Source organism: Hibiscus syriacus, unplaced genomic scaffold (genome assembly GCF_006381635.1).
Source record: "Hibiscus syriacus cultivar Baekdansim isolate YM2019G1 unplaced genomic scaffold, ASM638163v2 tig00110332_pilon, whole genome shotgun sequence".
NCBI lineage: Eukaryota > Viridiplantae > Streptophyta > Magnoliopsida > Malvales > Malvaceae > Hibiscus > Hibiscus syriacus.
In genome coordinates, this window is record NW_024062688.1 from 8,600,783 (window position 1) to 8,625,383 (window position 24,601).

Consider the following 24,601-nt stretch of genomic DNA (forward strand, 5'->3'; position numbering starts at 1 on the left):
AGACGATGTGTGGAAAGAATAGGTGGGAGTTTTATTATCTGAGCGAGAGGGCATCTGCTTTATTAAAAGAAAAAAGATGAGCCCAAATAAATGCAGGACAGCAACATGCTACTACTTTTCCTATGATCAATGTATCAAATCTCTCACACACAAAAAAAATCATTTTTATCAACAAACACACACACTTGTGCTGAACATTTCCCCCTGCTTGCAAATCACATTATCTTGTTTATAGAGAAATAAACCCAGCAACAGCTCTTCTATGATATTGTTATTTTGATTCAAAAATTGGATATTTAGACCATAATGTTGTCGTCAGTGGCCACTAGGGTGAGCTGCTCATGCTTGTCGAATTGGCTGAAGTTCCCCTTCTGTTTAAACAGTTGACTGTGGTGATGCCTGCAGTAGGGACGATGTTCATGCGCTACGTAGTTGGATGGGCTGATCACACACCCTCCATGGCTGCACCTGAAACAAGCCTTGTGGTACGATTTGCCATCAACTGCAACCTGAAATCATTTATATTCAACACAATGAGAAGAGATTACCAGGAACACATGCAGGATTTTATGCAACTAATGAAGTTGAATTACTGATAATACCTTTTCAATGGGGTAAACAGTTTTCTTGCAAGCCACGCACTTTTCTTGAGTTCCTGCAAACAGCTTCGAAACTCTGCTGTTGGCTACCTGCATAGATAAACAACATACATGATTCAAGAGCTAAACAAATCTATACGACTTGGAAATCAATAGTGCAATGTAAGAGTATGAGGTACCTGCTCTGATCGGTCTACCCTAACAGTTTTTGGAGTCCCTGACAAAGAGAAAGTACACAAAGTAACCTGTCAATTAGGCTTTTGTAGCAGAGACAAAATGAAAATAAGTTTAAAAATCTATATTATCCGACTCGATATGAATATCAGATAAGAATATATGTGTCCAACAATTCAGGAAAAGAATGAAAAAGTAGAAATAATAATATAGGTAAAAGAAGTTATAAGTACCTTCAAAACTTTTATCCAAGCTGCCTGTCCTCTTGAACAATTGGTCGAAATGTGGCTTGCAATACAAGACACCCTCAAAGGAGCAATAATTGCTTAGCTGCAAATTTGTAGGAAAAGGTAAGCACACAGCATACACAAGGCCAAGGCCTTAATTTGCACTTTCACCACCCATTTTTAGGGCTAACAAGGCCACAAAATTAAGTTTTCATATTCAAACACACTGGATTTGTATGCAAACAAATTAAAATCACATAGGTTATTAGCAGAACATGTCCACAACCATGAAAAAAAGAGAGGCATTCATCGTTACCAAAAGTTTAAGTATCTAGGGGTCGAAGTTGAATTAAAATTTATTAAAGGTGTCAAAAATATAAATTAATTACTACATTAATTTAAAATGGGGGAAAACTTCACCATTAGCCACTGAGGTTTAGGCGATATCTTATTTTGGTCACTAAACTATAAAAAGTTTTAAATTATAGAATTAGAAAATTTGAATTGCTTCTTTTAGTCAATGAGCCGTTAAATTTTTAACATCGTTATCTTCCTCCTTTCTTACAAAAACCCCAACCTCCACCGGATGTTATCGTCATTCTACTGAAGCAAGTCATTTGTGGCAGTTTGAAACAAGAGTGATATAAAAATGTTTGCATTTCTCTCCTCATATTGGTTTTCCTCAAAATCTATTCAAAATTAATAAAATAATCATCCCACACTTACAGCTTTTAATGCTCTCATCTATGCCAACATCAGGTAAGACTAGTTTCAAGATATGTTGTTTATCTTTTTAAAATAATTCTTCTAATTTTTTATACTATAAGATGGACTATCCAAACTCCTCAAATCCGACAAATCCCCTAACCCCTAAAATAATGATTTTTTATGTTTAATTAAATGAATTTTAAAGAGGTTTTTAAGAAAATCTAAACCCATGAAATGATAGAGAACGACGAGATGTGTTCACGAGTGTTTTAGGTGACCACAAAAAATGTCAAAGAATGACAATTTTTGGTAGTTGATGAAAATGTGAGAAAATCTTAAATTCGATGAAGAAGAAAAAGAGGAGAAAAAAAATCATGTAAGACCAAACGAATAAAATATATCTTTTGACTTTCACATCAACAAATAACAGAAAAAAGATGTCACATCATCATATTGTTAAAAAGTAACGGTCCAATAACTAAAAAATAATTCAAAAAATTTAGTGTTAATTAAAAAATAGTTCAGTGATTAAAATAAGACAACACTCAAAGTTCAGCGACTAATGGTGTAGTGTAGTCCTAAAAATTTTCACTTTCTAATAAGATTTAATCATAAATTCATCGTTTTAGGGGGCAAATGTAATAAAATCGTTGTACTAATTTAAAACTTAATAATTTTAAAGGGGCTAAAATACAATTTTATTGTTTTAAGAGGACCAACACATCTGCCTACCCCAGACGTCGTCCTTTGGTACGTGGTTTTACGATTTAGTAGCATCTTTTGCCTTTTATTTTGTTATAGTGTTTCCGTTATGAACAGATGATTTATATATATAAGTGGAAAGAATATATGCTTTAGTGTCAAACGCATTGCCCACGTTACTTTTTTTTACGAGGTAATATCTATTCGAAAGATTCTCAACTATTTGATAATGAACGCTTAAATACGCTTACATACATCTGCTCGAATATGAGATCTTTAGAAATAACAATCATTCATTTAATCACTTTATTTGATAAAGTAACTCGTACTCTAGGGCTGGCTGTAAGCAAGTCGAGTGGAACTCGAGTAACATTGAGCTCGACTCGTCTCAAAAGCTCGTGAGTCTAAAATTTTCAAGTTCGACTCAAACTTGAAACCACAAAATGAAGCTAAAAAAAGCTTGAAATTAAAAAACAAAATCTTAAGCTTAACTCGGATGAAGCTTAAACTCAAACTCGAACCTGAAACTTAATCACATGAAAATTTTATACTGTATTTTAAAAAAAAAATCAACACATTAGTGTTGATATTATTAATAATTTAATTTTTTTTTTAAAATAAAATTTTAATATACTATTTTCGTTGGCAAACTTTTCGAGTCAAGTATCAAATAGTTTGTTAAGAACTCGAGTCCAGTTTTTATCGAACTTCGATTGAATCGAACTCGAGTAGCTCACTATCAATCCTGCCTCATTTATAATTATATGGCACTCTAATGACAAGAAAGGTAAGATTTTACGTCATTTTGGTACAAGTAATACACAATTAGTTCAAATAACAACTTACAATATCTTAAAGACAAGAGAAAGGGAAGAAACTTAGGATTCCATTAAGTTGTACTTGATTGAACGGGATGTATAATTGAAAGGTTTGATTATGGAACTTTAAGATCTCATATGACAAAGTGAGAAAGGGATTTGTTCCAGCTGTTACTATTGTTGTACTGATATAAGTTCTGCTTCCTCAACTCTGTGAAAACTATATCAAGCCATAATTTACAAGCTTGCACTTGCAGGCATCTTTTGATGATCCATCTTTCCATATATACATATAAAACGGAACTCTTTGTGATACCAAAATGAAGTGATATCTAAGCAGGGATTTAATTTGTCGTTGCGTTAATTACAATTGCAGATACATATAACATATTCTATTGGGTTGTGCAATAACGGTTTCAAATGATATTGTTACCGTTGTATAGCTATTGTTATTCTAATAGTGGATCGGCATTTAAATCTCTGGATCTAAGTTGATAACAGAAAATCCCATGCAAAGGGCAAGCCCCAGAAGCAAGACATGATCTAAGATTATGAAGGAGGAGGAGGAAGAAATACCTTAAGGGTGCCCTTGCAGTGGTGGCACCTGAAACAAGCTCTATGATAAACTTTGTTGTCAACAGTGAGTTGATCAACCCAGTACACAGTTTTCTCACATGCCTTGCACTTCTGGGTTGTCCCTCCATAGCTTGCCATAACTCTTTCAGATCTTTCCTTTCAGCCCCACAATTTGATCAAGTTTACAAACCTGGTTTGATGATGTATCAAAGATCACAACACCTTTTTGTTTTTGCTTTTCAGTAATGAAAACTCAGTGCTTTGCCTGTATTATTAAAAATTCTGTCTGCGATTCCAGCTCATGTCGGCCTTTTTGACCAATTATAAGCGCTGGCTGTCCACATTTGATCATATGATAAAAGCCTTTTAAAGTTTATGAATTTATTGTATTGTTTTTTTTCCTTCTTTTTTATATATATTTAAACTGCCACAAGAATAATTCCACTCTACCATCTTTTATTGACGAATTCCAAATATTTATATATATCTGGAATTTAAGAAGAAAAATATAAAACAGTAAATTCATAAAGTGAATATTGCAAGGTGAGAATGATTAATTAGGTCATTTGAGATCTAACTATCAGGTAACAGCCTCCTTATTATTCATCTCCAAAATCATCCATCCGGCGGATGCGATGCCCAACTCCCACGCATGAATTAATGCTGCCCATAGTTATGGACATATGCCAAGGTTTCGAGTAAACCCTACCTACCATTTGCCATTCTAATCTCTCGCTGTTTTTGGCATCCGCGCGAAATGGATAAATGAATAAAGTGTTCGAAAAATTATTTGTATAACATTTATTTGTTTGTTTATTAACTTAAATAAGTAGGTATAAATAAAATTTTTATATTCATTTAATAAACGAATAAAGATGTATTTGATTTGTTTATGTTCATAAACAAGCTCATTTGAAAGCTCATTTACCCAATTATTATTTTCATTTATTTTCTTACTTTTTAAATATTAGTGAAGTTAGGGACTAAGCTGAACACATAGTAAACTTTAAGGTTTAAATTGTGAAACTTAAGAAGCTTAAGGACTAGTGGCATAATTTTACCAACATATTGACAAACATATAAAATATTTCACCAATAATAAATGAATCTTTAAAAATAAATAAACAAATATAAATATAATATTAAAAATTTAAACAAACATAAACACGTTTAAAAAAAATTAATGTAAATATAATTATATTCATTTATATTCGGTTCATTTACACTCTAATGCGACAAATGTTTCGCTCCTTCCACGTTAACTTTGAACCAATCCGCTTCTAGCGCACGTAATCAAGAGATAGGTCTTCATTGCCATTAGTTATATTCTAGTCCTGTAAATATGATTAAATAGTCCATTCAAGGTACGGCCTGTTCAGCGTCCTACACAAATGTAGAATAGGTTCAAGGATCGAATTTTTCGAAATAGAACAATTTAAAGCAGTAATCACAGCAACGGAATCAACTTCGTAGTCAAGATTATCAATGCAAAATTGTCTAGCAAGTAAAACTCTTGAGGCTTAGATTTCAATAAACACGCACATGATTTTATACTATGGAATGAATTTAAAATTTTAAGAACAAAAAAAAATTATTAAAAATACAAAAAATACATAAATTATATAAAATATTAAAATTTTAAGAAGACGACCGCCCCTAACATCCTAACGTATTAATAAAGGGATTACATGGGATCATGGATTATATAAGAGAAAGCATAGAATGAAATTCTTACATCATCTTTTATGGAATTAACTTTCTTGCATGTTGCAACTACTAATAAAAACAACACCTTGAAATAAAATCATACACGCCATAAAGCCAGCAAGTTCATCTAACTTGAAAATAGCTACAAAAAATTGTTTTCCCATTGATTTTTTTTTTTTGAAATAAAGATCAATCGAAATAATCATGGTAGAGTAGGTTAAGTAGTTGTTGTCCCCATAAATGATGAAAATCTGAAATAAAGATCAATCAAAACAATCAAGGTTGAGTAGGTTAAGTAGTTGTTGTCCCCATAACTGATAAAAACATGAAATAAAGATCAATAAAAAATAATCAAGGTTGGGTAGGTTAATTATTTTATCTCCATAAAAAATAGGGTAAAATATGTAAATAGTCCCCCTATTATAATATTTCTGGTTAAGGCCCATGAAAAGTTACAAAATGGGTATTTTCCAACGAATTACACATCACTAGTAGAAAGGGTTTATGGGTTACCGCCAAAATTTTCAAGTTTTTCAATGCGATACTGTCAATGTTCATCGGCTGTTGCTGTTGCTTTTGCTTGTATCTATCTAATTCATAGCCTTTGGTTCCCATTTATTTCCATTTAAAAGTTACTACTACTAATGTCGTCGATACATCAAAAGGATTTAGGTGAAAGATTTGAAAATTTGAGTCAAATATGCTTTTTCATCACTCAACTTTGACCATCTTTATGTTTGAGTCAAATATGATTTAGGTGAAGAATTGACATTGTTGCAGACTACTTTTCGGTTTCATCAGGAACAAACTCTGACATTCAAGTGGCCATTTGTATGTGTTAGTATGAAGCGCATCTTTATCCATTTGTTGATGAGTTTCAGCATACAAGATCTGGATTTTTTTTAAAACAACTTGTTTTGAATGTTAACAATTATTTTTGGTGAATTATAATGGCAGTCATTCATGATCAATGCATGGTTACCATTAACAGAGTAACAATCATTAACAATCCGAGATAAAATGGAACTTGAGAAAAAGTAAAAGAAAGAAATCAGTTTTAGGCCAAATCAATTTAGGGTGTTGTATGTAGAGTGTTTGTGTGCGGTCGATAATTAAAAAAATTATGAACAATTGATACTTTATAATCATCTCATGCTATTAGAAAAGTTAATTGTATCATATATCTCCAAAATATAACCCTCATTTTAAACCGATCCTTAAAGTTTTGAATATTCTAATTCAACCCTAAACTATAATTCTCATTTTAAATTAAGCCTTAAACTTTTAAACATTCTAATTTTATCCCTAACTACGACCCTCTTTCTAAATTAATCCTAAAACTTTTGAATATTCAATTTCATCCTAAATTAATCAAATATGAAATTAATTTCAAATATAGTTTAACATACATTTGTTTTTTTTCAAACATATAATAATATAACTTGGCCTAATGATTTTATTAACAATGGATATGAATAGTATATACATGTAATTTGGGATGAAAATGGAATGATAATTTTTTATACCAATTTAGAATGAAAGTCATAGTCTAGGGATGAAATTGAAATATTCAAAAGTTTAATAATTGATTTAGAATAAGTCATAATTTAGGGATGAAATTGAAAATTTTAAAAATTTAAGGAATAATTTTAAATGAGAATCATATTTTGAGAACATATAATGCAATTAACTCAAAAGACTACAACTCTTACGTACATTCTTTACCAGCACTCCGTAGATAATTTTCAAGCCTGTATTTGGAGGCCCACTATGAAATCACAAAATTGTATGATTTTTCAAAAAAATATAATTTTAAAATATATTTTATGGTTTTAATATAAATTATAAATTTCCATATATATATATATATATATATATTAAAAATATTTAAAAATATTTTTAAGAAAATGCCAAAAAAAAAATATATATATAGTTATGTTATCAAAGTAGTTGGCTTTAAAGAAGTTCAACCCAAAACCACCCTAGGCCTTTCTTCTTAACCCAAGAAAAAAGAACTTGGGCTTGCACTAATAAAGAAACGACATCGTTTGCACCGAGAGTGACTTTTCCTTTATTAGCCTTTTCTTGCTTACAAAGACATTAACAATATAAAATTCTCAAAGAAAAAAAGAAAAAGAAAAAAGCAGCGAAAGAGAGAAAGATGGAGGCACCAAAGACAATTCAGCACGAAATTGGGGGAGTTCAGAACGACGCTCTTCGGTTCGGTCTTCACGGCGTTAAGAGCGACCTTATCGGATCTCACCCTCTCCAATCTGCTTATGAATCTGTAATAGTCTTCCCCTCCCTCTGTTTGTCTCTCGAGAAAATACATAAAACGGAAATTAGACTCAATATTATTCTTTTCTTTGTGGGTTAAAAAATCCTTTTGCGTTCACTTCTCATATCTCGAACGCACGTGAGCGTAATTAGTTTACAACATTTTTTAAGAAGTGGGCTTAGGGGTTTTATTACTGAGAAAGAAAAAAAGGAGAAGCTGTATATTGTTCGTGTGAAATTAGACAGTTATTTTTATGGGTTTTTGTTTTAAGATTTTTAACTAGGTTTAGAGGGTACTATTAGGATTTGAATGCTATTTATTTATGTGGACGCTTTTATTCCCTTTTTTAGGCGAAGAAAAGGCAGGAGGAGATGAAGAGGAAAGTCCTGGTCAATACTTATGGAACAGCATTTCCACTTAAGATGGATCTCGATAGGCAAATTCTCTCGCGGTATGACCTCCATTTTCGATCTTCGTGAACTAGTACTGCCCTTCCAATCCCAATTTTGAGCTGTTGACGCTTAACGAACTGATTTAGACCAGTCAGCTGGTGAATAAAGCCAAGAGGGCTTGAATTGTTCCTGAAAAACTATGAAGTGAAATTGACAAGCAAGTGGAAAATACTTATAAATTAAGCACATGGTGAAAAATATAAATATTTCATGCAAGTATGTGGCAAGTACATTTAAGTAAAAGAGTGGGGCAGTGGGAGCTAACACACACACACACACAGCGAATTTCTACCCTATCTTTAGACAACCTACATTGTCGTTTTGTGGCTTTCCTTTTCATAGTGCTCGATACTCTTGATTTTTCATTTTAACCTATAACTTTTAGAATCCCTATCTTTTCTAGTTTTAAGTAGTACCTTGTATCCAAGTTTTCTTCTTAATGTTTCGTCACTCAAGGGTCGTGCACATCCAAAATGTAGGTGTTTGGTACTTTTTGGGTACAATGAAGAGACTATTACAGCAACATAACAAATGAATCCAAACAAAAAAGAGAAGGGTTCTGTGGAAGAAGCGTAGATCTTGTCAAGTCCAATTAAGAAATGGATTATGGTTTTTATTCTAAAAGATCTCTCTTTTTTAAACTGTCTAGTTGAAATGATAACTATTGTTCATTTTTCCATGTTATGATCATGATTAAGGGGTTGCATAATTATAAAAATTTTGATTATGTCGCATTATTGAGCCATGTTTTTTAGATTTGACATATTTGCGTTTCATGTTTGGGAACATAGATTAGGAAGGGCTAACTATGCCTAGAGTGAACTAGGATAACACCAAGAACCAATCAAGCTAGGGTTGAAACTCTAATAATTTTCTGAATTCAGTGCTGAATATCTTGGAAAAATTATGCAGGTTCCAGAGGCCATTACTCCCATCTTCAATGCTAGGGTTGGAAGCAATGACAGGAAGCTTAGATGAATTTGGCTTAGAGGATTATCTGAATGGTATGACAATACATTAATACAAAATAAGTTATTTTTCCCTTGTAACTTGATGCGTCAGGGTGTGGGTTAGCTGATTAAAAATGAGTGGTTTGCTGGTTGCAGATCCTCGAGAGTCGGAAACTGTACGGCCATTGGACTTGCACCATGGCATGGAAATCCGTCTCGGCCTATCCAAGGGACCGGTCTGCCCTAGTTTTATGTGAACTTAACATGCTCAACTTCTGCTTGTCTTCCCTTTTATCTTAATGAATTTAGCCGTTCTGCGTCTGCCCCTTGTAAACTGCTTTTTATTGTGTTTGGGAGTGTTTGCTTGAAATTTATAAACTATACATTTACTTGAAAAATTTATTAGAAATATAAAATATCATCAAATAGTTTTCATATTTTGTATAAAGTGCACCTATGATTATTTAATTATGCTTTTTTTTTGTCATTCCATTATAAAATTTTACGTATATGAACACAAATAGAAAAATCAACTAGTTCATCGCATATGTTCAAATTTCATATATAATTTCAAGATTTATCTCAAAAAAGAAAAGAGGAAAATATGGTGTAAACATCATATTCAAAAGATACTCTCAACTTCCATGTTCCCCCACAGATAGACGTGTATTAATATCTGCTCTTATCAACGAAATCATTCTCCGGTTGTTTCATAGGTAAAGAACTACATCACTCATTGAGATTTACAGGGAAAACTCTATTCCACTAGTCCCCTGTAACTGTGCCCATCATGTTTTTCGTTCACCGAAGTGAGCGTGGCAAGAATAACGAAACCGCCCACAACAACAATCAAAATACCCAAAGAGTTTACAAGCAAAGCCTCGGTGGAGTAGAGTGATATTACCTGATTAGTTTGAAGGAATGTAAGCTTTTCTAAGATACCCATAGTAGCAGTCACGATGGCAATGGCATATGCATACATCCCAAAGAACACATGCCATGGCAACAAGGCAGCCCTGCTGTCTCTTGACCCGCCTGGGTACCAAAAGGTCAGGAATCCAGCTGCCCACTGTCCACAACAAATTAAAAGCAAAACACAAACATCATTGAGCACCTGCATGCATCAATAAAAGTGGAGTGAAAATGCACCGGAAAAGGATGTAAAGACAGACCTGGATGCCAAATAAGAAAAGGCAAGCTAGGCCTAACCACGAGTGAAGACTGTAGAAGTTGTCGATGCCCTTATCATTGTGGAACTTCAAAGCAGCCCATACACCGATAAGACTCAAGATAAAAGCAATGCACTGTATGGTAAGATGAACTAATTTTCTGAAGCTTTTTGTCCCCGGAACAGTCTTGTATGCCAACATGGCTGTATTAATCATACCGAACAAGTGACAAGAGCACGATTGTAAAGGATCATGAAAGTAACCTCATTCAAAATTCCATAAAATTCTGCAGTCGCAATACTTGAATTAAATTTCCTTTAAGACTCATCGTTCCCTGGCCTATGCAACCATGGAGACAGGGTAAATGAACCTCAATAGTATTTAACCGTGCAGCTAGTATTCAGCCTAGTCGGTTGTATACTTATATGTCTGACTCAAATTGTCAATAAAGAGAACACAGTTTTTATCTACCATAGAAGGCAACTAAGATAAAATTTTAACTACCATAGAGGCTCGATAACATGTTGAGATTGTGTTATCTTATTGGTTCTATATCACCTATAATTCATTGTATAGGCTTATAGTAAAATATTCCAACAGTTGAGATTCAAGTTATCTAGAATTGTAGTAAAATATCTAGGAAGTAAAACTCCATATTATTATTTGAATTCTAAAAGTCAGCAGAAATGTCCCTTATGTTCTTCTTACAAATCAAGGAAAAATAGATGCAGCAACTCGAAGCTAGATTATCACATAGCAAAGTATTTTATCGTTCCTTCTAAAGATCACTGCTTAAATGACTCTTCCTTTAAGAAATTGAGTTCTGAATAAACTTAAGGACAAGATATTGAAGCCATAAGGGAAGATTAAATGGCATCCTACAGTCGCTACGGTAAACTTAATGAAACTTAATTTCAATTCCCTACTTGGAAGGAGAAGCAAAGTTTATTCTTATTGCAAAACCATAAAATTGAAGCCAATAGAAACCAGAAATATTAAAGAAAAAGGACCTGTGCTTATGCATGCATCATAATAATATATTAGGTTTGACAAACATCTGCTAACATCATTGTACCATATTAATCACTCACAAACTCTTAAAATAATTTAAGCAGATCTTCCAGAATAGCAATAAAATTTCACTTATCAAATCCTGAGAAAACCTCAATGAAACTATTAGTGACAACAAAGAGTAAGCACACTTCAAAATGCCAAACTTCTAGACATGCATCAATGAGACAATGTATAGCATCAATTCCAAATTCATTCGTTAATCCTGTCTAGTTGATGTAATTTAATCTGATAAATTGGAAATAATTATCTCACAAGAACTTATATAGCACTTTAAAGGAGACTCAGATAAATATAAGTATATGACTAAAAGTTGCAGCATCTAGAATATCAGTAAAACGATGAGAAATGACATTCACCTTCTCCATTCAAGAGCACTAGTCCAAGGACCATTAAAACAGGATGAACCTGCAATATATACAAAACTAAGTAATTTTTTGTAATGGGAAAGAAAAACACTCCTCTTCATAGGATGAACTACCAAAGCGACTATTTAAGTGCCACTTTAGCTTACTTTGTTACGATAAAGCAAAGCATAAACCCAAATGATTAAAAAGATAAAAAGGACTGAACTCATCGAATGCCTCATTGGTAAAAGGGAATGTTGTTCTATTATAATAGAATGCAAATTATAACAAATGCCCTCTATAAAAGATTTCAAAACTAACTGGGAAGTAAATTATAAGAAAATTCGTCGCTTCTATAATTTCCCCCAAAAAAAAGGTGAAAGAAGGAAGAGATTACATTAAAGATGAGGTCTTTGTTATCGGAGACGAGAGCCAATCCTCCTCTGTAATGAAACGTCCATGTGAAAACAAGAGCTGCTATTACAATTCCGAATATTCTAATTACCATAAATATGGGAAATTTGATTCCTGGAACCCCCATTTTCTATAGCAGATGAGAGAGATGCAGAGAAAAGATTTTTTTTTTAGGGTTATCGGATGGGTTCAGAGTGAAGAATATGAAAATTGATGTCTTTCGGTTTAAAAGAAGAGAAGTATATGTTTCTATTGAATCTGTAAAGAAGATGAGATATAGATCAGGAGGAGCAAGATTTCAAAGTGTTCCAGTTTCACAAGCGTTTCAAGTTTCAACCGACTGGCAGCTTTAGGCCTAACTGGAAAACATGTGGAATACTTGAATTGCCACCTGGGTGTGCCAAGGAAAAAATACATATTTTAAGAATATATGAAAAAAATTGTAATCGGTGGCGGCAATTCAAATGTTTAAAAAAATATGTATTTTAAAATATACATATTTAAGAATATATATATATATATATATATATATACTAACATGAATCAAATGATTTAAAGGGTTAAAAGACTTTTGTTGTACTTTTAGATCTTCGGTTCGAGAACCGTAAATATAAAGATAATGAATATTTATTGTCAAATAATTAAAAAAAATATTTAAACATATAATATCTTATATTTACTTCATAATAATAATAAAAAATATTATTTTCATCATCATTTAATTTAATATTTTATTTTTATCACTTAATTATTCTTATTTAAATTCATATATAATATTACATTTTATTTATATATTTTTGAACTAAAAGAGATGATCTAAGTCAGAAAAATAAACCAGAAACAGGTCTAAGTTAAGGAGACCATTAATGTCCTAGTCGAGAATAAGTTGGAGATGCATCGGAGAATCTTCAAATGCCACAACTTAGAATGAATCGATCGGGGACAACTTTACAATTTCATCAGCAACCTTGTTGCACTCTCCAGAAATCCAAATAAAATCAATAATCCAGCATCTCTGGCGTAACTTGTGAATGGCTCGAACGAGTGCAAAGTGACTCAACATAGCTTTTACATCAGTGACCAGCTTAATCGTAGTGGCAGAGTAAGATTGGACTTTCAGCATTTCTATGCCAAGGTTTCACATATGTTGGAGATTCACAAACAAAACCCACAATTCGTAGTGGCTCGAACGAGTGCAAAGTGACTCAGCATAGCTTTTACATCAGTGACCAGCTTAATCGTAGTGGCAGAGTCAGATTGGACTTTCAGCAATTCTATGCCAAGGTTTCACATATGTTGGAGATTCACAAACAAAACCCACAATTCGACTTGAAGAACATTTGAAATACCAATAGACCTGCAAAAAACATGTATCTACATACTGTTGGCGTCACGAAAGACGCTACCTATAGAGGTCATACCAGTAATAGGAGAGACTGATGCATCAACATTAAGACAAAGCCAGTCAATTGAGGGATGTTGCCATTTAACAGGATATTGCTCACGAGGTGGAGGAAGGGCATCACGAACAAGCAGCTAGTGAAATGTTTGCTCAAGATAACTCCATGAGCCTCAGTCTCTGTAATCGTAGAGCAAGAACCATTGAAAATCAGGGAGTTGCGACTTTTTCAAATTTACCAAGTCATAGACGAGAAGAGAAGATGCCATGGGACGTCCAAGGAAGGATGGAGCAAATGACAAGTAATGTTGAGATGAATCCAACGGTTAATATCATAGGCAAAAAAAGTCATTTGAAAGGGAGTTCGAGAGAATACTTGTCCAAATGCTTTTCATCATAGGACAGTCCCGAAGAGCTTGAAGGATGGATTCATCATTGTTTATGCAGTTTGGGCAGCCAGGGTCGTAGCCAAGAGAACGCCTCACGTATTCGAGGTTTGTCATGAGTCTATTATGCGTTGTAGTCTAGAGAAAAGGACGAATGCGTTGGGAGATCGTGAGATGTCAAATCTGCGACCAAATAGAAGCTACAGGACTCCAAAGCGGTTCGACCATGGTCTTATAAGCAGAGCTAACAATGAAAAGGAAACGGAAGCCTTATTTCCAAACACAGCGATCGGTCGAGCCCATAGGATCGAAGGGCTTTATAGCAAGGATACTGGGATGGCAACTTGAGAGAGAATAGAGGTCAAAGCATCTATATTCCAATCGCCAGTAAATGTAACCAAATCAAAGACATTTATATCGACCGAAACAAGGTCAAAAGATAATGCATAGGAGTGCAGGGGACCTAGGGAGGGAACCCACTCGTCATCCCAAAACCGAGTAGTGAGTCAATTTCCTACAAACATGATGTTTTTTTTTAAATCATCCCAAATACGGGAGAGAGCCCTCCAAAGAAGAATATGTCCTACTGATGGAAAGAGGAAGAGCATCGTTAATTTAATTTTGATAATCTATTATTAAATTTAATCATTAATTTAATAAAAATAGTGATATAGTATAATATAATAATAATTACAGTGTTTAAAACTTAATTATTATTGATTTAATTTTAATTTAAAATAATTTTTAATATTTTAAAATCTTATCAATTTTGTTTTCATTGTTTGCATCTTTTCATCCAAAAGTTGGTCCCTTGTTATTTCACTTGGTTTGATATGTCTATTAGTACTCAATACATCTAGTTAGAGGTGAACATTTAATCGAGCTGGAATAGAAAAAAAATTTAGTTATTTAAATTGACAATATCTATTTTATAACTCAAATTTTATTTAAAAAATTTCAAGTTGAGTTTATAAAATATAATTCGATTCTAGTTGTTTGAGTTTCTGTTTAAATTAATTTCTAAATATTTATAATGTTACGATACTATTTGATTCAAACTTAAACGATTTTCTATAACCATATAAAATATACATATATAAATTTTTATATTTTTTCATATATGATATTTATATATAATGTAGAGTTGAGGGACTTGACTCAAACTTGAAAATTAATTCACTAATTATTAAATTTTTTTATTCATTTGAGTTTTATTTTATAATTGGACTCAAATTGATTGGTAAATATAAAACATTTTTCTTGTCAACATAATTTTTTTTTTGCATTTTCTGGAAAATAACTTACAGTTTAATTTTTCGTAAGTCATTTTCCAAATTTTGTACTTCAAAAAATAAATTCTCAAAATAATTTTATTTTATATATTTAATATTAATATAATGTTTCAATATAATTTTAATCAAAATACTAATTATTAAATATTTAAAATATATTTATTAATATTTCTAATAATGTAATATTATATTTTTAATATTAAAATAATATAAGATATTATATTTTTATTTTAATAATATACAATAAATTATTAATAAAATTTATATTATTTATTAATTTCATTCAAATAATATTATTAAATTATTAACGATGAATAATATTATTTATTTATTAAATATTAATAAAATAATCTTATAATATTTTAATAATGATGTTGAAAATATATTAATTAATTATTTTCAAAATATAATATGATACTTTTATTTTATTGTCTCAAGGCAGGTTTGATTTTTTTTTTCTTAGTTAACTAAAGCTCTTGTTGATAAAAAGGAAGAGAATAGAAGCTAACATATCCTTGGACTCGGTGCTTACATGCTTTGGGCACATAGTCATATTCGAAACAACTCGTCGAAGGTCGGAGCTAAAACAAACTCGTCATTGAGTTCACGTTTTCTAATGGTTCTAACTGAGTCACCAAATTTTGGGTTTTTAACGGTCATATTCAAAACATTTATAGCTATCACCGCGAGAACAAAGGATAAGATAACCACTGTCGAGTTTATACTACATGATGTGCATCGTAATGCTCTTTACACTTAAGCTAAAATCATTCGTAAAGATCACAAATATGATCGTTTCCTCTACACTTCATCATGGGTAACACTTTTAGGATCTAATTGTTAAAAAACAAAATTTGGTGACTCAATTTTAGTAAACTGATAATTGCAAGGGTCTAACTTGAATAAATTTAAAAATTAGTGATCAAATTGAAAAGTTTAGAACCATTTTGGATGCGGCGAAAACTTTAAAGCCCAATTCGAGAATTCTGTAAAGTCCAATGTCACGCCTTGTGGTTTTCCAACTAGTGGGATATTTAAGTTAATTTTTTTCCAGATAGAGAACCCTAATCATCACTTTTCTGTTCGCCGCCCGTACAAGGAATATCAAATATGAGATTTTATACTTCATAAATAAAATCTAAGCTTATCGATGTAACTTTAAACAGTCAACTTCTCCTTCTTTGCTCTGCATTTTTTATCTGTTCAATGATTTCTTGGTTTCGCAAGCTTATTTTAATACGAAGATTCAGAAAGAAAAAAACCTAATTTTCATCGAAACTTTGAATAATTACCCAAACCCAAAAAAATTTAAAAAAGACATGTTTTTCCAGTAAGGAAAATGTAATCCTGTTACATTGGAGCAAATCTCCATGACAAGAAATGGGAGAAAGCTCAAGCAGAAAGGATGGGAGATTGCTTTACGCACAGATAAAATCCTATGGACCATTCACTGAAACAGTGTATTCCGTGGAAGAACTATGTGCGAACAGAAACATTAGTCATAATCTTAGAGAAACAAAAATTGAAAAGGAAGGCTGCGCCTTCTGATGATGGCGGCCGTATCTACACATCTGCGAAAACCCTAATTAGATTGGGATTTCTTTGCAAGACAGCGTTATTTATATAGGTACATCGAGTATATCTGCAATGACGACTTTACCCTCACAAACATCTAATTTTATTTAGTAAATTATACTGTCCTTATTTTTAGTCTGTTCGATTCGATTTTGATAACTGATTTAAAAAGTTAATGATTTTGACTGCTTACTTTATCTATCTGTTCAATTATAATCTTTTAATCGTTAGCTTCTATTAATCCCCAAATGAAATTATGAGTTGATAATTAAAAGTAAAAGAGAATTTATATAAGTGATGTAATTTTGAGACACGTGGGATGTAAAAGCTTTTTAATTTTGATATTTATTGAAAACCCAACACTCCTTGGAAGAAGAAAAAAGAAGTGGCTGCTATGATGTTCTGAAACAAATAGGAAGGAAAATGGGCTAGCAATCTAGCACATGAGAGTTGGCATTGGGTGCATTTGACAAGGCGGTCGCAGCTCTTCTAAACACCACCTCCGTTCATAATGTTGGAATGCTCCTTCGTCTCGTACGCTCTTCACTTCTTACGGTCAACAGTCACATATCTACCTTGACTGATCCACTTCTTTGGGGGTTCAAAGTCTTACCCTCCTCCATGTATGTCAATTTGGCACTTGTTGAAGATATTTGTTTCAAAGATTCTGTAATCACTTTTTTAAACTTGGTAAATACATATCTATTACAAAGGGTGGTGAGATTTATCAAGAACACATGAATAAAGCTTTTCAATGCTTAAACAATGAAGCCTGGTTAAATACATTTTCTAAATGTGAAGTAGGCCAAGAAGATGCACTCATAAGATGATTAAAATGAGAAAACGTTAGTCTGATTGTTTGTTCCCATGTGATTCATATACATTTCTTCTCTTTGTCATGAAATAGGAACAAGATGGCTTCCACCAATCTTAATATCCCTCGAACTCAGCTCCTTCAAATTATCATCATCATTCCTGTTTTTCTCCTTACTCCTCTTCTTATTCACAGTTGCAGAGGATAATCGTTTCTTGACACGTCTATGGATTTCTAGCTTTATGTTTGTTGCTGGATTTTTTAAAAGATTTTACAACTCTTAACTGTAAATAATCAAGAAGTAGAAGTAGAAAATATATATTTCAATTTGCGTAGAATGTGTATATAACTTAAATTCCTGTTTTTAACAATAAATGCATTTCTTACAATTTTCTCTCTTAATTTTGTAGTTTATTCAATTTGGATCATACTATAATCTTTCTGTAAATTTAGTCTTTCCATCATTCATTCGTTTGATTTTTTATACTCTCATCAATGGTAAAAGGATACTTGAGGCACTATACTTTTAGAAAAATTCATTGTGGCCCTCGATTTTTTTTTGCAATCAATGTGTCTCTTGAACTTAGAAAAATAACACAATGCGGTCCTTTGACCAATGGTTTCCATCGTTGAACCTTACAATGTTAATGTGACACCTCACGATATTAACGTGACGGTCCACGATACTAACGTGACAATCGACGGTGGCTGATGATGTGACAGAAGGACTAAATTGGTGTTTTTTCAAGTTCGATGGCCAAATTGATTTTTCTAAACGTTCAAGGACTTATTTGATTTAAAAAAAATAAAAGTATTTTAAATTTAAAATATTAAATATTAAAAAGTTAAATATAAAAATATCATTAATTATTAGTATTATTTATTATTATATTTATTTATTTATTTAATTTTAAAATATTATTATTTAATTTAATTTACTATTTTATTTTCTATGGAAGTTACAATAAAAAGCCAATTAAAATGGTTGTTCATATCTCAATGAAAATAAGGATAGTAAAAATTCACAACTACCGGAAGAGAACATAATATATATGTCAATAACTTTAAGTACAATTAATATTTCAATAATTTGATTGTCAAATATCAGTATAAATATACTTGTCATATATATAAAACTATGAATCAATATGATCTAAAACTCTATGGTTTATCGATGTATAATTTAAGTGAATAGAATATAAAATACGATTATCAAATTATCGAAATATTAATCTATGTAAAATTATGAAAATATATAAAATTACTTTCAATTTATACTAATTTAAGTGAATTACACCTCATGTATAATTGGAGTAATAATACTAATATGTACATTATTTTTATTTAATAAATAATACTAATAATTATGGTATTTTTATATTTACTTTTTAATTTAAATTTTTTATTAAAAAATAAAATAAGCCCATGAATTAAAAAATAATTTTACCCTCGAACTTAAAAAAACAATTTAGTCCATATATAACGTCATCAGTCACGTCACCAGCCATCGTTGACTCCCACATCATCACTGTATATCTCCATGTCATCACTCTAAACTCCGAAATATCATGTTAGTATTGTAACGGTCAACAATAAAAATCATTGATCAAAATATCACATTTAATTATTTTCTAAGTTCGAGGGCCACGCTAAGTGCAAAAAAATTTTTGAGGGTTACATTGAGTTTTTCAAAAGTAGCCTTAGGTATCCTTTTACCTTTTTTTATTCAAAATATATTTTTTAAAAGAAATAAATTTATAAAAATATTTTATAATTTTAGGTAACATTTGATTTATTAAATAAAATTATAATATAAAATTATATATATATATATATTTAGATAATGTTGTTAAGTTGTACCAATTCATATTATAATATTTTTATAATTAAATTTAAACAAATATTCAAAAATTTACTTGAACTTTATAATTTCAACTCTACTAGAAAAAGATTAAAAAATTGAATCTTAAAATAAGACTTTTCAACTTAACCAATACAAAATATTTTTATTCAACTCTATCGAAAACTCACTTGTAATTTTCATCCCTCCTAAAAGTTAAAGAGTGTAATTGGAGAATCCAATTTTACTCAGTATGACTTACAAATTATAATAATTGATTGAACGTTATATATCTATATAAATTAAATGTAAATCCACTTAAATTAATTATCTAAATACGGGGTGAATTTATTTTGAATATAAATTTAAAATAATCATTTATATATTTATTTTAATTTCGATATTATATAATTTCTTGAATGGTGTTACTTGATTCGTGACCCTAGAAGTAAAGTGTGCGTGATATTCACGTGATATAAGCATAGATGATATAAAGATCACAGACAACAACCGAGAATGAAACCAATTAAACAGCTGCCAGGTTGTCATTTTCTATAGCTCTCTTCTCTTTACATTTTCGTTTCAATTAGTTAATATTTTTATTTGAACGGGGCATATATCGAAAATACCGCATAATTGGTTTAAAATTTTCAATAGAACAATGAAACTAAAATACTCAGCTGTCTGTTACCCAAACAAAAAAATGTTACTAAAATACTTTACTGTCTATCCGAAAAAATATTGTTCATCACAAATAATTTTTTTATATATAAAATAAGCAAACAAAACGAGTTGACTCAGTGAGGAGTTTTAAGCAAAGGTGCAACCATGACGCGAAAACCCGAGGCGCGACTTGTCCCTGTCGAACTCAAACAAAAACCCTTGTTGCATCAGATTCCCTATTACCGAAAACCCCATTTCTTTGCCAACCGGCTGCACCGCCAAGCACTTGATCCCTTCCTCCGTGTCGATGAAATAATTCCTCGGCGGCGGCTTTAACACGGACCCTCCACTCAGTTCCAAACTCAGCCTCGGCAGCTTCGGCCTTGCCTCACCTGTTACATTGAAACACAAGTCGAAACCCGGTGTTGCCTCTCTCGGACTCGGTAGCTTCACTCTTCGTTTAATCGCTGCTAATATCTTAACATAGGCTGCTTCGGGTACAAATGTTAAAGTGGTTCCCGAGTCCACGATGGTGCCGCCGTTTCCGACCTCGTCGAGGGACCAAACGGAAGGATCGATCCGCAGTTTGGCGTTGTTGATTTTCACGCTTTTGATCTCAATGTAGTAAAATGTGGGAGACAATGGGTTGATGAGTAATGGAGTGAAGCTCATTTTGGGGTTACTTGAAACGGTGTTTTTTTCGTCGCCGATGATGAGATAGCTCGTCGGAGGTGGAGATAAGGTGATGTCCATGAGGCAATAAGAGAACTTATCGCCGAAACGCCGGCCAAGTTGAGAAGCGAAGGAAATAGCGCCACGGCCTAATCCTATCACTCCATGAGCCCCGTTGAAGCTGGCGCCGGAGACGCTTGGACCGGAGATCTGGAACCCGCACCCAAAAGAGAGCTGCTCAAGCCTGGCTTCCCTACCGGAGCTAGTGTTTAAGGTGATCGTGTCCTTAGAGAAGAAGCCGCTGGTCGTGGAGCCATCGGAGTAAGAATATTGGTAACGACAAGGGCTGTGGAGCCGGGAACGGTTGCAGAGGTTGGGGTCGGGATGGGGGACGAGTCGACATTCGGAGTCGAAGCAATGGTAGGGGGAGAAAGAAGAAGAGTGGCGGGCCAAGAATGTGGAGCCCGGAGAATGGAAGAAGGAGCAGTTGTGGCGGCAGGCGGAGCACGTTAACCAGAGGAGGTCACTCCCGGTGTCGGCGACGAGGAGGAGGGGTTGGGGTGGGGAGCCTAAGCGAAGCTCCACGAAGTACTGGCCGGAGCCAGACGGAGCTCCGGAGACTACGGGTGACTTGACGGAGCTCTTTCGGGTTTTATGGTGGTGGTGGAGGCGGTGAATGTCGGAGAGGAGGGTTTGGGTGGGGGAAGGAGATGGGGTTTTGTGGAGTAAGGGAAGCTTGAGGTAGTCTTTGGCGGTGGTTGGGTGGGCGGAGAGAAACCATAGGGCAATGAAGAGAGAGAAGGTAAAGCGGGGGCTCATTATGAGAGTGAGAGAGAAGATGCTTGCCATTGGTTGATTTTGATAAATTAGATTTATAGGATATATAGGGTAGCATGTCTTTTGGATTTTTAATGCCAAATTGTAAATAAATTTCATTCTCGGATTTATTTCTTCCTCAAATATACCCATTTTAAAATAATTTTTTAATTTAACACTTATTTCATATTATTTTTAATTTAACATTCTCAATTGATAATGTACACCCATAACAAATACATATGAGCAGATAATTTGACATCAAGAGGAATTTTATCTCAACATGCATGGATGGAAATCATGTACTTTATTTTTGTTAGGGTAAACTATACCGAAGGCCACTTAATTAAGGTCCCTTTTCATTTTGATAATCATTTCTGAATTTTTATCAATCGGGTCACCCAATTATTTAAATACATTCAATCAAACCACATGCCGTTAAAAAATTAACGGCACATCTGACATGGTTATTATCTAGTAACGGTGAGATATACTTGAAGTTTTTATATATATTATTTAAGCCTACTCAGAAATGTGAAAAAACATTAATTAAAAAAATAATGGTTTATTGGGGGAAAAAACACAAACCCAGTAGAAAAAATGAGGGTAAACACTAACCTTTTTTCTGATGATTGAACTCATCTATTAGGTTTAGGATAAACCAAAAGACGATTAGAGCTTGAGAAACATTCTGATAAAGGTTTGAGAGATTTAAGGTAAACACTAATTTTTTTCCCTTCATTACAGTGCTTTCTACGTTCGTGTTCTCTTGGTCTTTCAGACCAAAATGGGTAGCAAGAATCATCGCTATTGAATAGATACAAGTGTGAGATATGGTAAGTGCTATTGTTTGAAAAAACAAATGTTTTAACTCTTTTTTTTGTAGGCTATTCATTATTCTATGGTTTATTTGAAAATTTTGGTTTTTGGGATTTCTGATGTCTAGGGGGTTAGTCCTATTCTTCCTCAATATTCTAATTTTACAAACCCAGAACAGGGATTAGTCTTATTCTTCCCTAAATTTCCCCATGGGAGGAAGAAGATCTGCGTTTGGCAAAGGAATTTTGATACGGCTGAGAAAGCGCCCAAAGCATACGCCGCCACTGCCCAGGAATTTCACCTTGTACAAGGTGAGGCAATTACTGGCTAGGCATCCATGATTGTTGATTTCCTTTGCAACAAGTTTCGCTAGTGTTGTATATTGCAGGGCATAAAGTAGACTGATATAAGCACCCTAACTTCATCCATGTGAATAACAACAAAATGTATTAGTATTGTTAATGAGAATAATTTGGGTTTGTCCAAGTTCTCGTTCACTTTTTTCGGTCTTGATGAAAAATCACGATTAATAAAGTAGCGATTGTTGATTGGTGCTTTTCTATGAAAGAAATAAAACCATAAGAGAGAAGATGATAGTGAAAAAGAAGAAGAAAGTGAAGAGAACCTCCCTTTTGACCTTTCATGGTGATATAAATACTCCAACTATAAGACTATTGATGTCGGATCTACGATGGCAATTGTTATATATAGACCGACTTAAATAAGATGATTATAATTGTTGGAATATGTTTGATTCTAATAAATCACGTGAGACTGTTAAAAGTTTAATCTAGAGATGTAACTATTCGATGATTATAAATGAAACTTCGAATGAATTATGAATGTCCCTGGTCCAACTGCTGTAGCTCATGAGCCTGTCGCCTCATTATAACACCATTGACAACACTTCTTATGCTGCTTTAACTCCACCTTACAATTCTCTCATAAACTGTAATTTTTTTAGTTTTCAAGAGCGTTTCAGCTCGGCTATGTTTATATCCTTCTCTAGTTACAGAACATATGCAAGTTCTTGCAGGAAAGCTGGTTTCTTTCACCATTTTTATAGGTCTTATAATCGTGCTTATTCCACCATCTGTAAGCTCATCTGATGGAAAACATGTAAAATTCATCTGCAGTGGTACAATCAATAATCACAACATTCAAAAGGTATTGGATTCATGTCCGTAATGGAGTTTATCGAAGTTCATCGTCAAGTTCATCATATACCATGAAGAGATCTGAAAGCTGAGATTCTTTGGGTGCTTTGATGGCTATTTGCCCAACGTCAGGTCTAATAGAACAAAAAATTATTACAAAACAACAATCTTTGATGTTCATTAGTGTCATAATCGTTGATTATGTTTTGATTTTGGTACAGATGAAGATAGTCCCAGAAACAACAATGTTTACTGTAGGGAGTTTCAGTCGATGTTGGATGGACTAAATGAAGGTTGTTTTGAGGAATTAACGCCAGTGACGATGGTGATGTCGGTAGTTAAGTGTCACATCAATATAAAATAACGGAAGGTAACGTAGATACTTTACCAAAAACGAGCTAAAAGTTTGATAAATGTATTACAATTTTCAAAAATTGGGTGAGCAAAATGCAAGTGTTTTAAAAGTTTGAAGATTTTTTATATACTTTACCCTAAAAATAATTATGGCCTATAACTAATAAAAATCATTTTAAAAAATATAATATATTATAAAATTCTGGTCCCCGGGTTTACGGACAACAGTATATGATTGACTAGCTTGTATAATTTATCTATTTAACTGTTAATCTTTAACTTATTCCTCAGCAAAACTAGAAATTCCCATGTATGAATTCACTTGTAATATCCAACCAACCGCCACCAGTGAAAAAGAACGATGTGCAATCCAAGACCAGATAAGGGTGAGGTGGCAACAGAGCAGATAAGGGTGGTGGGATTGAAATGGGCCAGGCTTGTAAACACAAATGTGGGGTTTGATTTGATTTTGTGTTGGCTGCTTATTTTTGTTAAGGCTGGGTCCCTCTTTTAGCAATTGAGGTGTAGAGCAAATCTTAGATTTTGTTTGTTTTGGCTATTAAAATCTAAGATGATTATAAAATAATATATATTTATAATTTTTATTCGAATTTATGATATT

General features: G+C 32.8%; 4 protein-coding genes across 4 annotated transcripts; 1 reads left to right on the top strand and 3 right to left on the bottom strand.

The window, feature by feature from the left end:
• Window positions 1-264: 264 nt before the first annotated feature.
• LOC120119715 (LIM domain-containing protein WLIM1-like) lies at window positions 265-3,965 on the bottom strand. Its single transcript, XM_039139527.1, has 5 exons — window positions 3,805-3,965; window positions 1,007-1,103; window positions 779-816; window positions 603-689; window positions 265-509 (listed from the first exon to the last, which is right to left on the bottom strand). Exons 1-5 carry the CDS (start codon window positions 3,940-3,942, stop codon window positions 297-299), a joined length of 573 nt encoding a protein of 190 aa, XP_038995458.1. The 5' UTR covers window positions 3,943-3,965; the 3' UTR covers window positions 265-296.
• Window positions 3,966-7,620: 3,655 nt separating this feature from the next.
• LOC120119713 (cyclin-B1-2-like) lies at window positions 7,621-9,610 on the top strand. The gene is made up of 4 exons (XM_039139526.1): window positions 7,621-7,798; window positions 8,140-8,240; window positions 9,154-9,245; window positions 9,348-9,610. Exons 1-4 carry the CDS (start codon window positions 7,673-7,675, stop codon window positions 9,446-9,448), a joined length of 420 nt encoding a protein of 139 aa, XP_038995457.1. The 5' UTR covers window positions 7,621-7,672; the 3' UTR covers window positions 9,449-9,610.
• Window positions 9,611-9,829: 219 nt separating this feature from the next.
• Window positions 9,830-12,504, bottom strand: LOC120119712 (probable transmembrane ascorbate ferrireductase 2). Its single transcript, XM_039139525.1, has 4 exons — window positions 12,176-12,504; window positions 11,791-11,839; window positions 10,364-10,563; window positions 9,830-10,260 (listed from the first exon to the last, which is right to left on the bottom strand). The coding sequence occupies exons 1-4, from the start codon at window positions 12,317-12,319 to the stop codon at window positions 9,949-9,951; spliced, it is 705 nt and encodes a 234-aa protein (XP_038995456.1). The 5' UTR covers window positions 12,320-12,504; the 3' UTR covers window positions 9,830-9,948.
• A 7,724-nt stretch (window positions 12,505-20,228) lies between these two features.
• LOC120119976 (aspartyl protease family protein 2-like) lies at window positions 20,229-21,669 on the bottom strand. The gene has a single exon (XM_039139753.1). The coding sequence runs from the start codon at window positions 21,650-21,652 to the stop codon at window positions 20,309-20,311; it is 1,344 nt and encodes a 447-aa protein (XP_038995684.1). The 5' UTR covers window positions 21,653-21,669; the 3' UTR covers window positions 20,229-20,308.
• Between the last annotated feature and the right edge of the window lie 2,932 nt (window positions 21,670-24,601).